The sequence below is a fragment of the Pan troglodytes genome, chromosome 1 (genome assembly GCF_028858775.2).
Source record: "Pan troglodytes isolate AG18354 chromosome 1, NHGRI_mPanTro3-v2.0_pri, whole genome shotgun sequence".
Classification (NCBI taxonomy): domain Eukaryota; kingdom Metazoa; phylum Chordata; class Mammalia; order Primates; family Hominidae; genus Pan; species Pan troglodytes.
The window spans coordinates 97,174,810-97,194,030 of NC_072398.2; the positions used below are offsets into that span (position 1 = coordinate 97,174,810).

Below are 19,221 nucleotides of genomic sequence, written 5' to 3' on the forward strand. Positions count from 1 at the left end.
CCCATCTCTTGGTGTTCTTAGTTTAGGTAGGGTTCTTCCCCAGTTCCAAGAGTCAAGGACACACCTGTGCCGAAGCTAATGAGTGCCCCGCATTCCTTTGGACACAGTGATTGGCCTAGGGTGGTCAACGTGATCTAAGCTGCTCAAAATTAAGGGAATCTCAGTACCTTTGCTGAAAATTCTGGGATAAAGGCAATTGCTTATTCCTCCTTCTCGGTGGATTCTAACCTGAGAGTTTGTAGCCTTAGACAGGCCAATAGCCATCTCAAGACAACAGGGAAGGGATCTGAGAGTGGAGCCAACGTTGGAGAAACAGAGCCAAGAAATTTTAAAAAGATACCAGCTCCTAGTGCTATGCTAAGACCCTTGACCCACAGAAACTGTGAGACAGTGAAATTGTGTTGAGTAATTAAGTTTGTGGTAATTTGTTACACAATAATAGATAGCTAACACACAGTTGTAATTCTTAAAATACATTCCCACTGATTCCCTAACAATTCGTGTATGAATGTTACATTCCTTTACATTTTTAATCATCTTAAATTTATACTCTTCCTTAAAGGATTATCTGCTCTCTGCTACCAAAAAAGTGAAACAAAAGACTCCTCAACACTTCCACACCCTCGAGTTGCTGCCTTAGATATTTCCCTTTGGTCAAAATTATTGCTTTTTTGTATGTGTCTACACCAAAGGCTTCTATTTCCTTTATTACCACTCAGTCCTGAACCCCTTGAGTTCTAACACTTGCCCTCAGCATTCTACTGAAACTTCTCCCCTACTAGTCACTGGCCCAGCAGCCTTTGTTCATCCTTCCTGACGATTGCATCATGCAATGCATATTTGAGTCTCTATAATGTTCCAGACACTGTGCCGGGGCAAAGCGAAAAGAATACAAACATCAGGAAACTGCCGCAGTATCCAGATCAGAGGAGGTGGTGGCCTGGACAGTGGGTGGTTGGGGATGGATTCAAGGGATATTTGGGTGGAGCATCAAATGGGCTTGGGGATTTGGTTGGATATGAGGCATGAGAGAAAAAAGTCTGATGTCCAAAGGCAGGAGGAATGGAAGGAAGCATCCAGCATGGAGAAAGATGAAAGCCAGAAGACTCAGCAAGCCAGCTTCTTCGGCCTGCTTTGTTCTAGCCACGCTGGCAGCCGATTGGATGATGCCAACCAACGCTGAGGGTGGGTCTTCCTCTCCCAGTCTACTGACTCAAATGTGAATGTCCTCTGGCAACACCCTCATGGTCACACCCAGAAACAATACTTTACCAGCTATCTCGGCATCCTTCAATCCAATCAAGTTGACACCTAATATTAACCATCACACCACCCCATCTCCCTAATGTGGGCACATTCCCAGGCCCTCATCTCTCTCTTTCTCTCTCTCTCTCTACTTCTCAAGCTAGATCTTCTCTCCAAACTCAAATTGTGAATGCCCACTGGGCATTACCAACAGGACCAATACAAAATGCCCTCACTGGGCTCATTATCTCCTCCCCAAACCAACCCTTCCTGCTAGTGTCTCTCTCTACCACTCACTTTGCTTATAGGAAGTACTCCATAGGGGTTTGTTGATCTGAATCTTGAGTTAGAAGCTTGGTACCAATTAGATCTTACTTATCAAAACCTAAGGGCCCAAGCAAGCAAAGGCTTTCTGGTTAGTTCCCTTTAGCCTGGTGTCTTAAAGCCATGGCCAGTGATTTCTTTCTTTTTTTTTTTTTTTTCCGAGATGGAGTCTCGCTCTGTCACCCAGGCTGGAGTGCAGTGGTATAATCTCAGGTCACTGCAACCTCTGCCTCCCGGATTCAAGCATTTCTCCTGCCTCAGCCTCCCGAGTAGCTGGGATTACAGGCATGCACCACCATGCCCGAATAATTTTTGTATTCTTAATAGAGACGGGGTTTCACCTTGTTGCCCAGGCTGGTCTCGAACTCTTGACCTCGTGATCCGCCCTTCTTGGCCTCCCAAAGTGCTGGAATTACAGGCATGAGCCACCGTGCCTGGCCCGATTTCTTGGTAAAGTAGCAAATAGACCAGTAGGGTGCCTGATATTTTTCCATCTCTTCCCTAGCTCACTGTTTTTTGGGGATAGTGACACTTTTAAAAAAAAAAAATATAGGGTGCACCTGCTAAAGGAATAATATGGAGACTTAATGACTACTGATTTTTTCCTTCTTGTGCCGCTAATGAATTAAGGAACACATCTGAGAGGTAGCTACAATTGTACTAAAATCCACTGTGAGTGTGATTTATGCAAGAAAGATAATACAGCAAAATTTTGATAAATATACATGTTTTAAGTTAAAGCAAATATTTTAAATATCCTTTTTATAAATATCCATTTTCATCAATTTTTTTAAGTTAGCCAAACCAACTACAGGTCCCTACCCTTTAGAAAAGAGGACCTCTACCATTTTGCAATAAACTCTCTTAAGCTTCTCCCTGTCCAGTTGGACCTCTTCCATCCCTTTCTCCACCGTGTGATCAAAGAGAGTTTTTAAAGGCAAATGTTCTGGTATCGCTCCCATGTGTAAAACCAGGCATTGGACCTTCTGAATATACATGATTCCCTGGAGCACTCAAGAGCCTTTGTGGTCTGCTCCCTGCCCACCTTGCCAACCAAGGCTAGAACTGATGTCACAGTGATGTGCCTCTTTGCTTTGACATACGCTCTTCTTGGCCCTGAAAGCCCTTGGCCGCCTTTCCAGCTGTTTCTACTTGTCCTGTAGAGCAGTGTAAGTATCATCTCCCCAAGAAGGCCTTTCCTAAGACCCCTATCCAAAGCTGATTTTAATGCTCTTATTCTATGCTCCAGAGCACTCCATTCTTGCCTCTATCATAGCACTTGCCACTCTACTTACAGTGTTTTTACTTGTCTGTCTTTTCTGACTTGACTTTGAGCTCAAGAACAGAGACCTAATTAAAGGCATCTTTGTATTGCTAGGACTTAATGTGGTACCCAGCATATAGTAGCAAAAAAAATATTTGTTGAATGAAAAAAATATATGATACATGAATAAGCGATAAGAGAATGCTATACCAGATGTGGGACATACCATGTATATCAGTCTGGGTTCCCACAGGAAACACATGCACACTCAAACGGGTCACTGAAGAGAATTTAATGAATGCACTATTTATGAAGATGTAAGAGATAAGATAATAACAAGAGATTGCAAAGGGTAGAGATAAGATAAATAACAGGAGATGGCAAAGCACCAGGACTAGCAAAATTAGGATGCTGTTCCCACCTCTCAGCCTGACTGGCAAGGGAGAAATTATTGGAATTCAAGAGCCATAGCCCAGGAAGAGGGGCCACTCACGGATGCTGTGGCCTTAGATGTAGAAATACAGCCACTGTCAAACCACAGCCTGGCAGGAGGGACCCAGGGGAATAAATATTGATTTCTCTCTCTTCCCACCTTCTGATTGCCTGCAAGTGCCTCCTGTTGGTCCACCCTACTGGAAGCCTGAGCTGGGCAGAGAAGCACCAAAAGTGGAGCTGGAGGAGCAAACAGAATATCCAGCACACTGCAGAAAGCTGAGATTGGTATTCTTCTACCGCATGGCTACTCCTGCCACCAAGGGGAACACAGAGTAAAGTGACAACACTAATTCAGGTAGACTTTTTTTGTGTGTGTATTTTCTTAAGTTATTGAAAATTTTAAATTTTTTTATTATGGTTAAATATACAGAACATAAAAATTTAACACTGTTACCATTTTTTAAGTGTACATTTTAGTAGCATTAAGTATATTCACATTGTATAAACATCACCACCAATACCTCCATAACATTTCCATCTTCCCAAACTGAAAGTCTGCATCCATTAAACAATAACTTCCCTTTCTCCCCGCACCTACCTCCTGGTCACCATCATTCTACTTTCTGTCTCTATTCATCTGACTACTCTAGGTACCTCCTGTCAGTGGAATTATACAACATTTGTCTTTTTGTGTCTGACTTATTTCACTTAGCATAATGTCTTCAAGATTCATTTATGTTGTTGCATATGTCAAAATTTCCTTCCATTTCAGGGCTGAATAATAGTCCATTGTGTATATATTTGTGTGTATGTGTGTGTGTGTGCCACATTTTGTTTATCCATTCATCTATTGATGGACACTTGGGTTGCTTCCACCTTTTGTTATTGTGCATAGTGCTACAATGAATGCAGGTGTACAAATAATGATTTAAGTCTCTGGGAATACAACCCAGAAATAGAATTGCTGGATCATATGGTAATTCTATTTTTAGTTTTTGAGGAACCACCATACATCTTTCCACAGTGGCAGCACCACTTTATATTCCCACCAGCAATGCTTACAAGGTTTCCAAAGTCTCCACATACTCACCAGCACTTGCTATTTTCTGCTTTTTAAAATAATAGCCATCCTAATGAATGTGAAATAGTATCTCATTTTGGTTTCCTTTCACATTTTCCTAAAGATTGGTGACGTTAAGCATCTTTTCAATGTGCTTATTGGCCATTTGTATATCTTCTTTGAAAAAATGTCTATTTGATTCTTTTGCCCATTTTGTATTGGGTTGTTTGGTTTTTGTTGAGTTGTAGGAGTTCTATTTATATTCTGGGTATTAAGCCCTTATTAGATATGTGATTTGCAAATATTTTCTACCATTCTGTGGGTTGCCTTTTCACTCTATTCATAGTGTCCTTTGATGCACAAAAGTTTTTCGTTTTGATGAAGTCCAATTTATATATTTTTTTCTTACATTGCCTGTGCCTTTGGTGTCATATCCAAGAAATCATAGCTAAATCCAATGTACATTTTTTTAATGAAGAAAAACAAGAAGAAAAAAATCAAGCAAATATCTATCTCTTTTGATGGAGATTTGGGCCATGGCAGACTTCTGCCAAAATTTAGTATGGAGCAGATATAGAAAGCCCCTTTCCTACCGCAAATAATGCTGGATAACATAGAATCTTCCCCTTCCCCTCAAAAAGTTAAAATACTTGGTCAATTAAAAGGCAGAAAGAGAATTATTCAGGTACCAGAAGCACAAAGGGAACTGATAGCTGTCACAGTGCCCCAGAGCGGAGGCCACGTGGCCCAGGCCATGGTGGAGAACTAGAACTGAACTCTTAGTGAAAAGAGAGAGCTGCTAAAGAGCTGCCCTGTCACTGATGGAGACTGGAAAGCTCAGTCCACCACCTCTCAAGACACAGAATGAGCCCTGGAGCGAGGCAAAGTCATCTGAGAGAAATCAGAGCACTGCACCTGTGTTCCCAGAAGGCATGGGGTTCAAACACATGCTATTAAAGAAATAAAACAAAAACTACCCCAGAGTTGTAAGCGCCATAAAACCCTAGACAAATGCAAAATCACCTCGTGGAGATGCCTCCAGACATTTGGAGGATGTCCACAGGAGATAAATACACTTAGAATAGGCTCACAGGCACACGAGGGATGACAAGTACATACAACAGACTAGAGACTTCACACTGAGTAACAAGAGGGAGAGCAATCTGGAAGGATGTTAGCATGAGTGTGTTTAAAATGGTCAAATAAAGCAATAGATCAAATGCATAAAACAAGAACAAAAGTATATATATATATAAAAAGAACCAAGTGTATAATTGAAATATACAGCCGTGCAAATGGACCCTGAAGCTGGGCATTCCACCACCAATTTGTGACCCAGCTCCGGCTATAGGGGAGAGGATCCCTCCCTGCCCCCCTGCACCTCAGGAAGACCTCATTGACTCACTGCACCCACCCACCTTACAATGGCCCTATTGTACCATCCAGCAACCTGGTGAGAGATGTGTTGGGAATTCAGGCAGAGAGACTGAGAGGACCACACCTGTGCAGCAACCGTGATAATTCATGCTTTGTTTCTTGGCCCTCCCTAATCTCCTAAATCTCTCCCAGTCACCACCAAGAAAGAAGACTGGGAGGGAGAGGCAAGTCTGCACTGGCCGCAAACTGGATTCTGAGTGATTTGAGCTGCCTGTAAGGTTAGACAGTGGGGGCAGAGAGAAGCAGCAGTAGTCCTGGTTCCCGGCCCCACCTCTCTCCACCGAGAAAAACGTTTCTGTTACCAGATTCATATTTTACCCTCACAATGACTTAGTGTCAACATTATCATTAAACATGATCTGCGGAGTCACTAGGGATTCTGGTAGGAATGCAAGCAAAGACAATGACTCCGGAAAGTTGCAAGTCCAGTCTGTAAAGAGACTAACTTCTGGCAAGGGAAGAAACACAAATCTGAAAGTTGGGAAAAGTGTAAATATCACATAGGAAGCAAAGGTTGCTTCATAAATGCTAGCTCACCGTTCTCCTCATTTCCTCACTACTAAGCATCCTCAGCTCCCTGCAACAAGGCTGCTTTCTCCTCCCCATTGCTGAAATTGCTTTCCCCAGAATCAAACAAGTCCTTACCTACCATATAGCCGAATCCAGCAGGCTATTCTCAGCCTTCATTGTCCTTGATGCTTAGCACTGGTAGATGTGGTTGACGGCCCCACCCTCTTGATGCCTGCAGAGGTGGGCTCCATGTGGCAATGAACTGAGGAATGCTCACAATGGAGCCCCTAGCCCAGAGCAGGGCCTGGCACCTAATAGGCACCCTGTGAATGCTCAGTGAAAGAAGGCATCCACTGCAAGGTCCTGGGGAACAAGGAATTCCAATGTGGCCCATATATTTTAAGTCCTAGAGGATCCTAGATGTAAAAGGCCTTCAAAAGTGGCCACTCTTTTAAACCATTATACTGGCAGCTGAGCCATGTTTCCCCATCATGGACACATCTAGAGGGCACTGCCTAAAACCATACACATCTCCCCCTCCCCAGGAACGTGCAGGGGACTTAGCCTGGGACATATGGGTGGGCAGAGGGGGGTGAACAATGAAAGCTGAAGAAAAGAAAACAGGTGGAAGGGGGCACCAGGGTGGGAACAGAGAGAGAAAACAAAGTGGGGCAGGGAACAGAGGGCAGATGGGAGAAGAGAAAGAGAGATATAGATCTAGCCACTGAGGAAAAGGTCAGAAGAGAACACTGTCCTCTACTGAAGTAAAATGACTTCCACCTGACCATGGCACTGCAGGTCGTGGGCAGCACACGCTGGTCATGCTGCGATGTTTAGGACCCATGGCATCTTCCCTTCAAATCCAAATCATAATAGAGAGAGGACTCTGTCCTCATTGAGCTGGCAATATCATGGGATATTGATGCAATATGTATATTGCATAGATATATGCAATATACATATCTGTATGATCATTTCATCAATTCCTTCTCTTCAGGCTTCTGCACCTCCCTGATGAGCCAGGTGACACAGACATAACAGAAGATTAAACAGAGAGGGATTGGACCTCAGGGAGTCCTAGCTAGTTTTGACAGGAAGCATAAGAGAGCGGTCCCAGAAAGCAAACAGGAGGTTCCCTTTAAGCGGGAACAGGCACTCCTCCACTCTCTGCAACAGAGCATGGCTGCTATGGGAGCCAAAGAGGAAGACAGCAGCTGGTGTTCATTGCACTGGGCAGATAGGAGCTGAGGAGGATGGAGACTCAGCTATCCCTGTATGGTACAGACATGACACTCAGCACACACAGAGAACCATAACAGCTGCCATACCCTGTGTCTAAGCTGGGTTGAATTTAACATACTGTGGCCAGGGGAATGCAGGCTTTTGGCCCAATGTAGATGCCAGAGAGAGTGTGCCTCCTAGATCTTTTTCATATGTTACCACCCATTATTGCTCCTGATTACTCAGTGTTACCTGGGGGCACATGATTCCCGCACTTTCTCAGCCTCCTCAACGTAAACATCGTCATCCACATCTTCATCATTTTCTGTAAATACAGGAATGTTCATTCAGATATTTCTCACTTCACACTCTGCAAGCATAGTCAGCCCAATATGTGCAGACACATGAACATCTAGGCATGGGTCACTGTTCATCTGAAAGCTCTCATGTTTTATCTTTAACAAAATGCCCTGGCACGGTTTCCTAATCCATCAGGCAATGCATTTCTGATCTGGAGGGCCACCATCAAGATGTGGCCAAATATTGAAAACATCTTTTGGTCCCCATATCCCTGGAGACTTGTCCAACCTCTCTCTGGACTTTGGCAGCTGTCTCCGCCATCCTGCCACAGATCTGATTCCCAGGCACAGGCTTGGTGTCCTGTCACAGTTCACATTTCGAAACTAATTCTTTCTCTTAGGAGAGGACAAACTTGTCCCACAGTCCTCTGTCCATCAGGGGACTTCACAGGCCCACCAAGTGGCTTCTGCTGTGTTATTCAAGGACATTCTCTCCATGGGGAGTACTCCAGTCTGAAGCACTCCTACCACCAAATGCCCCCACATCAAGTGCCTTCTCCAACACCACACGGCAAGGAGCTTCATCTCATTTTGAAAAGCAGTCGTAAGTGTTCCCACATTTGAATGCTAAAGACACTTGCAAGAGACAATTTGCCGGCCTTTGCAGATGGAGAGAGAGAAACCCAGGAAGGATAAATCAATCACTCACCGACAGTTACTAAGGACGTTGCTGAAGATAGAGCCTGGGAACCTCCATGCTTAGTCCAGAGCTCTTTTCACTCTAACAAGCGCCCTCCTGTCACAGCCTCCTTCTTGTCCTTTAAAACTGGAGAGATGCTGCCTCTTGTTCCAAAGACCACCTTCCATCAAGGAAGGAGGGACATTTACAATACTGTGACCACCAATCCCATGGGTTTCCCATCTCTGTTGTTATCCAGGAAGTCCTGGTCATGTCATGGCCACATATGTTTAGTGGAAAAAAACACCACCAATACAACTGTCATTGTGGAGGTATGGAGGTCTGGAGTCTCTCATAAGCCTGGGGTTTTGTGTCATCAGGGCCTGTGGCCACCTTACCTGGGCTGAGTTTGTGGATGAGGTTCTCTGTCAGCCTGCAGCCCTCAGCCAGCTGTTCTCGGATATCCTGCCCCTGGGAGTTGTCAGGCTCATCCGGAGTGAGGAGGGCCTGGAGATGCTGATTCAATGAGCGGGAGGCATCTCTCCCTTCCTGTAATCTCTTCCTTAACCGGGCCAGCTCTCGTGCCTGAGAGTGAACTAGGACTTTATATTGCCTAAGGTGAGACAGTAGAGAAAATTTAATAATGGAAAGGGATGAGTGATCAGTTCTAATATTGCAACAGAGATCTCTGAGACAATGTCCTCAAGGAGACCTCCAAGCAGAAGGTCAGCACATGTTTGGGGAAATGCCTGTGGCCAAGACAAAAAGAATTTTTTTTACAGGCTTCCTCTATGTCAGAGAGTGCAACTGAAATATCCTCGACAATGTTGCATTCATATTTCTCTTCTGTAAACAAAAGTAGGTCTTTCTAAATCAGTTTCAAAAAGACATCCTTTCAATTCCTCACTTTGGCCATCGACATTTCCATGTGAAAATACACATAGTGTATTTTGTGGTGACTAGATACAAAGCCAGGTACAGAAATGAGGCTAGGTGCAGATGGGGCAAATTGAAAAGACGAAAGAAGAAAAGAATGACAGGGTCGAGAAGGCAACACTGATTGAGTGAAAGAATGAGAAGCCGCAGTCCGTCAGGAGGTGATTCTGACTAAGGGTAAGTGGGGTGATGATGGCACACCATTTTGAGTATACTGAATGCTGCTGGGTGGTTCCCACTCCTTTGGTTAATTTTGCGTTATGCAAGTTTCACCTCAACAGTTACTTGTTTGAAAAAGAGAAAACAAGGTTCTGAGAAACAACTGCAACTCATAACTTATTATTATCCTTGTTCTCTGTTTGATAAATATTTGGGTGTCGTGAGCCTGCCATGGCAATTCCTGCCCTTCCCCTGGCCCAGCTTAGCTCTTATTTCTCCCCGCTGAGCTGCTGTACTTCAGAGATTCACACACCTGCCCACCTGCCTGCCCCCACGGGGCCCCCTCACCTGAGCTCCTCAGCTTGCCCGAGCTGCTCTGCAAGCTTCTCGTCCTTGAATTGCAGCTCATCCCTCAGCATAGATTTTATGAGGTCTTTGAATTCTTCATACTCTGAGAAAAGACAGACGCGCCTGCCTCAGTGGAAGGCTAGACATGCTGCTGCGGTCATTGCCTACAGGGCAGGAGACAGGTCCATCCCAAGGACAAAACTGTCCCCAGTACCAGGCTCTAGGCAGGGATTTCCATATCTTTACTCTTCGGTCTCCCGACTTTCTGGCATCTAATCCTCCAAAATTTAGAGATGAAGAAAGAGAAACGCAAGGGCACACCAACTAAGTTGACAAGATGATTCAACCACAACGAAGTGGAGTCCGAATTCACAACCCCTGAGGTCTGACTCTGAATCCTGGGCCATTTTCCCAAGCCTTGCAGCCTCTCCTGTAAACACTGCACTGGGCCATGAAGTGATTTTCCGTAGAGTTGGTAAGGCCCCTAGGACAATGGGACTGACAGTTTCCCTTTTACTGAGAATTTCAAGTACAACTATGTCAAAGATTTTAAAAATACTATCTGGATAAACTGCATAAAATATGAGGCATAAGACCATAAGGCCATGAAGGAAATATGCCCAAATACTAATCAAGTTTCTGTTAAGTTAGAAACAGTAGAATAAAGAACTAATAGTGTTTACTCTGTGCCAACAATTGTTCCAGGAGGTTTACAAGAAATAGGTCATGTAATTCATTGCAGCAATTTGCAGAGGTAGGTATTATTATAGTACCCTATGGACAGATGAAGAAGCAGAGGAACGGAGAAGACAAGCAACTTGGGTGGAGCCCAGGACACTGGCCCAGGGTCCCTGCTCTACACACTGCTACCTCCACAAAGTCTTGGGTGCCGTCTTTCTTCCTTTTTAGGAACAAGAGCCAGTGCCCTAGGAAGCAGGACTTCCCTCTCCCTGCTCTTGATGCTGTCACTTATAGATACCACAGGTTCTATTAGGAGCAGAGTTCTCTTTAAGCTCCTCAGTGTGGGCACTGTATACTAACACCATGTTTCCCCCAGGGTCTCCAGAACAGAGCTTTGCCTATTTGGCCTCAACAGAGACTTGAACTGAATGGAAGTTCATGAGTCCCACATATTTAGACCAACAGACTAGATGCTACTTCTCTGCAGGATCTTTTATGGTACAGAGAGGATTCTAGTAACGTGATTTAGCCTCTTGCTGAGAAAACAGGTGGTGCTGTGCCTGTGTCAGAAATCAAGAACTGGGATTTTTAACTCGAATCCCACCGCCACCTGACTGCAAACATGGAAAAGTTGCTAAATACTTTCTGCCTCTGTCTTCCATTTTTAACAAAATGTTAAAATACCCATTTCTATTTTCCTAGAAGCACGGGAAAGATGAAATTATTTTTGATGGAGAGAGCATTTAGTTTCTCAGAGAGAAGACAGGACATCATTCCTCACTTTTGTGATGGTGAGCCTATCGAACTTACGGTATTTCTTCTGCCGGTTGGCCAGGAAGTAGGCCACTTGAGTTACAAGAAATTTCTCTTTATGTTTCTGAACTGCTGTTAGTTCTCTGCCGGCTGGGGGCGCAATTTCTTGTTGATTTCTCCAGTGTTCATCTCTGTCTTCTCACTGGATGAAGGGCCGGCAGACACCACCATGCTGATGTTTGTGGCAGAAGAGGTGGAGCCAGGGACTGGGGAGAAGAAACCCAAACACATGATGGGTTAAAAACTGGTGAAATCAAATAGGTTTAATCAGGACTGAGGGATGTCAGTAAAATTCTTAGCTTACTGTTGAGAAAAACGTGATCACTCTCCACAGCACTTTAGAGTCCTTAATCGCAAAAACAAGGTTTGAGATGCCTGAGCTCAGAGCTGAAGGCACTGCCTATAGCTCAGACTCTGACAAGAGTGAGGGAGGTGGCAGCCAGCGTGCCAGGTAACGGTCTGCAGTTGCAATAACAGAATTAGAAGGTGGGGGTGTCATGGAATCTTAGGAGCCCTGCGTTCCAATTGCCCAGGCTTTGCTGAAACACAGGCGCCCTGGTCACACGTGAGGTCACCACCGATGGGAGACTTCCCTTCAGCATTCACTCTCAGTATATGTGTACCCTTGTACCCTTGTGACAATGCCACAGACCCATCTCTTTCCCAATACGTCTAAGCATCTTCCTCATTGTTCATTTCTTGTGTGTATAAAATCATCAAGGCAGAAATAGTTTCCCAACAGGTTATATTTTCTAAATGGTAGTCATGAAGTCAGTCACTCCACCTTCTCTCACGTTAAAATAGAATTTAAGGCTTTTCCACGGTGTAAGATATCAAACTTTTAGACTGCCATGATATCCTGTGGGTCTTCTGCAGTTTTTTCTGTATCCACCAGAAAGTGAATGAATAATTAATTTTTTTAAAAATGTTTTCTTTCCTGTCTCAGTATTCTTCTTGCTGCATCCCATTGTTATGTTGATTTCTTTTTTCTTACTGGGGCACCATCTTGGCTTTTCATTACATTTAAGACCAGTTTGACATTCCTACATCCAAAGCTCTTCCTCTATGTGGGATGATTTGTTTTTTAATGTGACTGAACACTACATTTCATACTTGTCACTTACGGATGTCATTCTGGGCCCATAAGAGCTCTTTTCAAGGTATCAAGTGATCAAAATCATTTACATAGGGAGCTCCTGAAAACACGTGTGACCATCGATCTTGGGAAGTCTTGCAAACCTGATACTATTTTGTTGTTTTCCTTTAGTTTTCCCATATATTGAAAAGAACAGGGCCATGAGCAGTTCTTATGGAATATTGCTTGATAAGTATTTTTCTGAGTTGGACTAACACAACTGATGTGTGGTTGCTTTCCACTAACAGAACATGGCAACATCAAGGTCATGGTCTTGGTGTTAGTAGTTGGTATTTGGTGATCCTCAGTGTTGCTGTGCAGTAGAAGGTGAGTTTGACGTGAGAGGAACGAGTAGGGGAGAGTGATCACCTGAACCACCTCCTCACTTTCTCAGCATTCATTCCCACCTAGGTTTTGTGAGCCTGGAACTTGAGAGACTGTTCTGTAGCCCAGGTCTCCTCAGTTTGGCTGTTGGACTTGCCCGAGTTGAGGGTGCAGTGGGTGTGACCCTGGGCTGCCCAGCATTCATGTGGAAGTGAAGGAAGGAGGACTGGATCAATCCCATTTGAAAGCATCCCTCTCTACAGCCCCCACCATCTTCCAACTATACTGCATAGGGATACTGCTTTGAGATGTATCAAAGGCTTTAAGTCAATGTATTTTCTGGTGTCTGGGAGACCTGACATTCTGTGGCAGAATGAAAATCTGTCAAGTTTTTTTCATGTTAAATATGATGAAACTGCAGGATCACAAAGTTATGTGGCTTACTTGAGGTCACACAGGGATGAATTTTGAGCACTGCCAATAAAAGCAATCACAACAATTATTCAGTAATTATTCATAGGATCCACATTCAGTAAATATTCATATAATTATTCAGTAATTATTCATTGACCAATTCGTACCAGGCATTTTGCTCAAAACTGTGCACATATTTGGACATCATATCTTCATCATAATCCTTAAGGTAATGCTATTATCCATAAGAATCAGCTAAGAAACCTGAACAAGAGGGATAGCTAATCATGTATTTGGCCATATTTCTACTTTTTGGTTTTTGTGATGCTGGAAGAATGACCAGAATGAGTCACGGGAAGAGTATTCCTTCCTGTATTATTTTCCAGGACAGAGGTGTGCCATCCTAGAGTACTGGGACCAAAATTCAGAAGTGTCTGCAACCTTGCTTTAACAGTATGGGAAATAACCTCTATCACCTGGAATTACCCTGGAACTTTAGAATATGCAAGAGAAGTATGAGACCTGGGTCTTCACTTTGCTGTGTTTAATTCACTCTTCTATGGAATACCAATGATTCTCACTAAGACTTTTGCCTTTTTATAATCACAATTTATGTTTCATGGAGAAGATTTTACTGTTAGCTCTATTTAGAAAGAATAAATATAAGCTATGGTTTAGGTTTTATGCCCTGGACTTAATATTTTTATGATTTCTGTTTTGAGATTAAATCCTCATGTAAATAGAAAAATACTTGTTATTACTTATAAGAGCAAATTAGTTATCGGTTTGAGTTTTTGAAGTCAAAGCACAAACTTCTGATTTTATCTTTGTTTGTTGTCATCAGCGCCGCTCATTGTCTCTTGGTATGACCTGGCCGTGCCCCTGCACTTACCCTTGTCCTGCTGAACCGTCTCCATGCACTGTCCAATTCCATCAGTGATTCGGGCTCCTCCCAAGGCTCCCTGAAATAGGCACAGGGATCAGGACGTCAGACACATTCCAGACACAAAGGCAACCCATACTGTAGAGTGAGCAGCTGTTTTCCCACTTCCCTGAAGTTGGCAGTGGTGTCCCAAGACAGGAAGGAATTATTTCCCTTTTACTAGGGGGTCTGTTCTTCATGTCTCAGTGCCTCTGATCTAGTGAACACAACTGTCCTGAACATCAATGAACTTGCTAAATTTCTGGTTTCTTGCTAGGAGGCTAGAATAGATTTATAAGACTTCCTTACTTACCCATGTCTGCTGAAGTCTGAATTCTTAGCAGTATGATTCCTTTTCTTGTAAGGAGCAGCTTAAGGAAGATTGGCCCCATTGCCATGCAAAAAGAGGTAAAGTTAATTTCTACTCAAAGCAAACTTGAATTTGAAACTAGGTCTTCCACTGTTTCAAAGTTAGACTGTCATTGCCTCAGGCATGTGTCCTGAAGGGCTTGTGTCGCTGCTCTACTCAGGATAAAGTTATTTATCATTATGGCAAGTTATAATTAATTTGCCATAATATAATTAATTATCAAGATAAAGTTATTTATCACAATGGCAAGGACAAATTTAGAAGACTTATTAAACTTACTTCTTTATTTCCCCAGCTGGCCAGGAAATAGTCAGTAGCTACTGTTATCATTAGTGTCCTCTGAATACCTTGGCTGTGTTAACTGCTTTGACTCAACATGGAGCTGAGGTGTTGGCATACTGTACCTTGTGATGCTGAAATATGGCTGAAGTTCAGGGTCACTGGCCCAGGACAGGTCATCCAGCTGTTGGAGACAACCAGAAGGGGAACCAGGCCATCCACTGAGGTCATCTCATGTGGCATGGGCCACTGGTTCCAAAGAACCCACCATCACTACACTTCTCATGACTCACCAGTCAGTAGACTGAGAATTCTATGAGAGCTAAGATCCTATTTTACTCATCTCTGTGTTCATGGTTCTTAGCTAAGGGCCCAGCACAGAGGGGCCTCTCAGCAGTGTTCATCAATGATTGAATAAAAGCGATTGCAAACCTCCAATCCCCTCACCTACATTTCTGTCCCAAATGTCTTGTAAGGATGCTCTTTCTCTCAGGATGCTGCAAATACCCTTCCCTGGAGAGGCGCCTGCTTTACACCATCCATGCCCCAGGATCCTCCCCTGTGGAAGCTTAGAGGAAGACTGGTCTGTCCTAAAAATTTTCTCTTACGGTTCCCCCTGTCATTAGGAGCAATGTCCTTTGACATACCCTCCCATCCTCTGGGCTGCCACAACACCTCAGTTTGGTAGAACTACCATATTTTTTGAAATGATCTTTTTGTGTTCTCCCACTCACTGGCTTGAGTTCCTTTGGAGGGACATTAAATATCTGAATCCCAAGTGCTTAGCACAATATAAAGAAAATTAAATACCCAATAAATATTTATGAGAAACCTTCCTCAACTGTAAGGACAGAAGATTATTAGTATCACTGCTTCATATACAAGCAAGGGACACTTACTCTGGCACGTGACCTAGGGCAGACCTGTTTAATGTAAGAATGGATGTCTCCAAACCTTCTCCCAGCCTGGTTATTCCCTCTAACCCACACTGACCTGAAGAGCATCCACTGCTACGGCAGCCCCAAGGTCAAGGCTCCTGGGTCTGGGGCGGGGACTCATGGTCGCATCCTCCCCCTCTTGAAGTTGCTGCTGCCCCTCACTATGAACCAGCTCTGAGCCAAGAGAGTAAAATTGTCTCTCAGTCCCCACTGCTCAGCTCGCACTGCTCCCTGAGGGTCTGGATGATGATGGGCATTTCCCATTTCCCCTGAAGCCTCTGACCCAATTTGTCCTTATTGTCCCCTTCTTTGGTTTTCATTTACCAATGGCTTGTCCTTTGTGGTTATTCTCATCCCCTAAACCTGCTGTCTTTCTTTCTTCCATCTGTTCCCTCAGTTCTGGGCTTCCAGGGTGTGGACTCAGCTCAGGCTCCTGCAGGAGACACACAGAGGCAGGTCTGAGCTGCAGGTCATGGGCAGTGTTAAAAACCATCTCCATTCCTCAGAGACTCAGAGAAAACACAGCAGGAAGGGACCTCAGAGAGGAACAATAAGCCCCTACCTTACTGACAAGTGAAGCCAAGAAAGACTAAGACGCTCCCAGGCTCCCTCACCGCATGGTGGCAGCAGATCGACCACACAAGCCTTGGCCTCAGCCTCCCTGTCCAAAGCACCTAAATCACCCTCCAGGAGCTCACTGCTGCATTTCAGAAAACTTTGGATCAAAAATAGCAATTTCCACCGTGAAAGCAAAAATAGTGAAAGGGTCTTTCCTTGGACAAACTCTTTATCATGGTTCTGTAGTCCTAGTATTTATACGCAGTCAGTTGTCATTTGCTGGCTGGTAGATCGGGGCAGGGAGCACATAAGGATTAAATAGTGCTTGACACAATCCTGCTTTCCCAGCCTGGGATCTCAGCCCCTCCATTCTGCTTCAGAAACTTTCCTCTGCTGTAACTGCTGTAACTGCTGGAGAGTCCAGGCCCTCATGTAGGTCATTTCTTGATGAAGATCCCTGTTACTTTCTTCCTCTCTTGAAGGGCAGAGATTGGTTCTGGGACTCTACAGTCCTAGGTTTTCTTCTAAGCCAGCCAGATCAGCTGAAAGCAATCATGACTGAGAGAGGTCAGGTCAGTGAACAGGGTCCCAAAGGAGCAGGGGGTCACGAGGACAGCCCCACATGGAGATGGTCAGGACCATGACATGGGCAATATCTGACCAATTCTGCTAGGGAGGATGCAGCAAGGATTAAGGGGAGGATGCTGCCATAAAGAGAAAGGTGAAGAACCAAAGGAGTTCAAGGAGAAGGAAAATAAAATGATTTGAATAAAGATAGAAAGAAATGCAGAGCCCAGAGGCAAAGCCCCATGTCACACACAGAGGGTTAGTTCCAGGCTGTGGATCCTAATCAAGAAATTCCTGCTGGATTTTGCTCAGCCCCATTTCAAAATGGTTTTGGGTCAGTGACTTTGTTCCTTCCACTTTCCCTCTTTTTGAACAAGAATCACTAGCATTGTTTTTCTATGACGGTCCCACCATTGCACGTTGAGGGCAGATAAGCTTTGTTCAATTTCACAGCTCAGCAGAGGTAAGGGAATTATGTCAAGGATTTGTACTTGGGCTGGGTGCAGTGGCCTATGCCTATAATCCTAGCACTTTGGGAGGCCAAGGCAGACGGATCCCCTGAGGTCAGGAGTTCGAGACCATCCTGGCCAACAGGGCAAAACCCCATGTCTACTAAAAATACAAAAAAATTAGCTGGGTGTGGTGGACATGCCTGTAATCCGAGCTTCTCGGGAGGCTAAAGCAAGAGAATTGCTTGAGCCCAGGAGGTGGAGGTTGCAGTGAGCCAAGGTTGTGCTGCTGCACTCCAGCATGGGCAACAGAGAAAGACTCCCTCAAAAAAAAAAAAAAAGGATCTGTACTTAATGGACACCCTCAGAAGCCTCGTTCACACTTGGTATAGACGATTTAGATGAGATTTTAAACTTTTGATCAGATAAGATCTACATGACATTTTTCGCTTTGAACTAATGCATTAATGACATGAAACTCGGGAACCTTAGGTGAGAGGATGAATGTATTTTGCATCTGGGAGAAACGTGAATGTCTGGGGACGAGAAGTTGAACTGTGATAAGCAGAATTTCTAAAATGGTCTCCAAAAAGCTGTACCCTTCTCTCTGGAACCTGTTAAGGTGGTGAGACATCATTCCTGTAATCATGTTGTTACATGGCAATTATATGACTTGAAAGAGTGATATGGTTTGGCTCTGTGTCCCCACCCAAATCTCATGTTGAATTGTGATCCTGAATGTTAGAGGTGGGGCCTGGCAGGAGGTTATTGGATCATGGGGGTGGTTTCTAATGGTTTAGCACCACGCCCCAAGTGGTGTCTCGTGATAGTTTCCATGAGTTCTGGTTGTTTAAAAGTGTGTAGCACTTCCCCCTTCTCTCTCTCTCTCCTGCTTCTGCCATGATTGTAAGTTTCCTGAGGCCTCCCAAGAAGCAGAAGCCTGTACAGCCCACAGAACCGTGAGCCAATTAAACCTCTTTTCTTTATAAATTACCCAGTCTCGGGTAGTTAATTATAGCATTGCAAGAACATACTAATACAAAGGCTGAGCTTTCCTGAGTAGGCCAGATCTCATCACATCACTCCATAAGTGCCAGAGCTTTCTCTAGTGGGTAGGAGAAGACAAAGTCAGAGAGGATGGAAGCTTGAGAAGAATTCCATGAGCTGTCGTTGGTTGTATGGTGGGAAAGGCCAAGTGAGAAAGAATGCAGGTGGTGTCTGGAATCGGGGTGTCTCCTGGCTGAGAGCCAGCACAGAAAAAAGGGATCTCAGTCCTCCACCCACAAAAAGATGAATTCTGCCAATACATCTGTAATGAACTTGGAAGAGTAGCCTGAGCTCTAGATGAAAGCACAGGCAACCCATAACTGGATTTCAGCCTCCTAAGACCCTGATCAGAGAACCCAATCACTTCATTCCTGATTTCTGTGGTTTCAAACCACTAACTTGTTATAATGTGTTAATAGGCAGCAACAGAAAACTAGTTACAGATGCCCATCTCTACTCTTTTTTTCTTTGAGATGGAGTCTCACTCTGTCTCCCAGGCTGGAGTGCAGTGGTGCAAACCCAGCTCACTGCAACCTCTGCCTCCCTGGCTCAAGCAATTCTCTGCCTCAGCCTACCGAGTAGCTGAGATTACAGGCATCCACCACCACACTCATCTAATTTTTTGTATTTTTAGTAGAGATGCAGTTTTACCATCTTGGCCAGCCTGGTCTTGAACTCCTGACCTTGTGATCCACCTGCCTCAGCTTCCCAAAGTGCTGGGATTACAGGTATGAGCCACCGTGCCTGGCTTCTACTCTTGATTTTATATTTTCACATACACGTATGCTAATCCTTGTAAGCACAAAA

The 19,221-nt window shown here is 44.2% G+C and overlaps 1 protein-coding gene across 9 annotated transcripts in view; it reads right to left on the reverse strand.

The window, feature by feature from the left end:
• The window catches only part of LOC134808764 (putative neuroblastoma breakpoint family member 7), a 133,275-nt gene that overhangs the window by 97,509 nt on the left and 16,545 nt on the right, over positions 1-19,221 (reverse strand). For 2 of the 9 annotated variants that reach the window (XM_063797384.1, XM_063797410.1), the window contains 9 exons: positions 16,118-16,226; positions 14,856-15,039; positions 14,520-14,577; positions 14,177-14,246; positions 11,716-13,344; positions 11,455-11,617; positions 9,918-10,020; positions 8,873-9,087; positions 7,749-7,821 (listed from right to left, as the gene is read on the reverse strand). In XM_063797384.1, the coding sequence (XP_063653454.1) occupies positions 7,749-7,821; positions 8,873-9,087; positions 9,918-9,988 (359 nt within the window). In that variant the 5' untranslated portion in view covers positions 9,989-10,020; positions 11,455-11,617; positions 11,716-13,344; ... (2 more) ...; positions 14,856-15,039; positions 16,118-16,226. Of the gene's footprint in view, positions 1-3,425; positions 3,579-7,748; positions 7,822-8,872; positions 9,088-9,917; positions 10,021-11,408; positions 11,618-11,715; positions 13,345-14,176; positions 14,247-14,519; positions 15,584-15,848; positions 16,365-19,221 lie in introns of those variants that run through there. The other 7 variants (XM_063797404.1, XM_063797376.1, XM_063797395.1 and 4 more) reach the window with 7 other exon arrangements.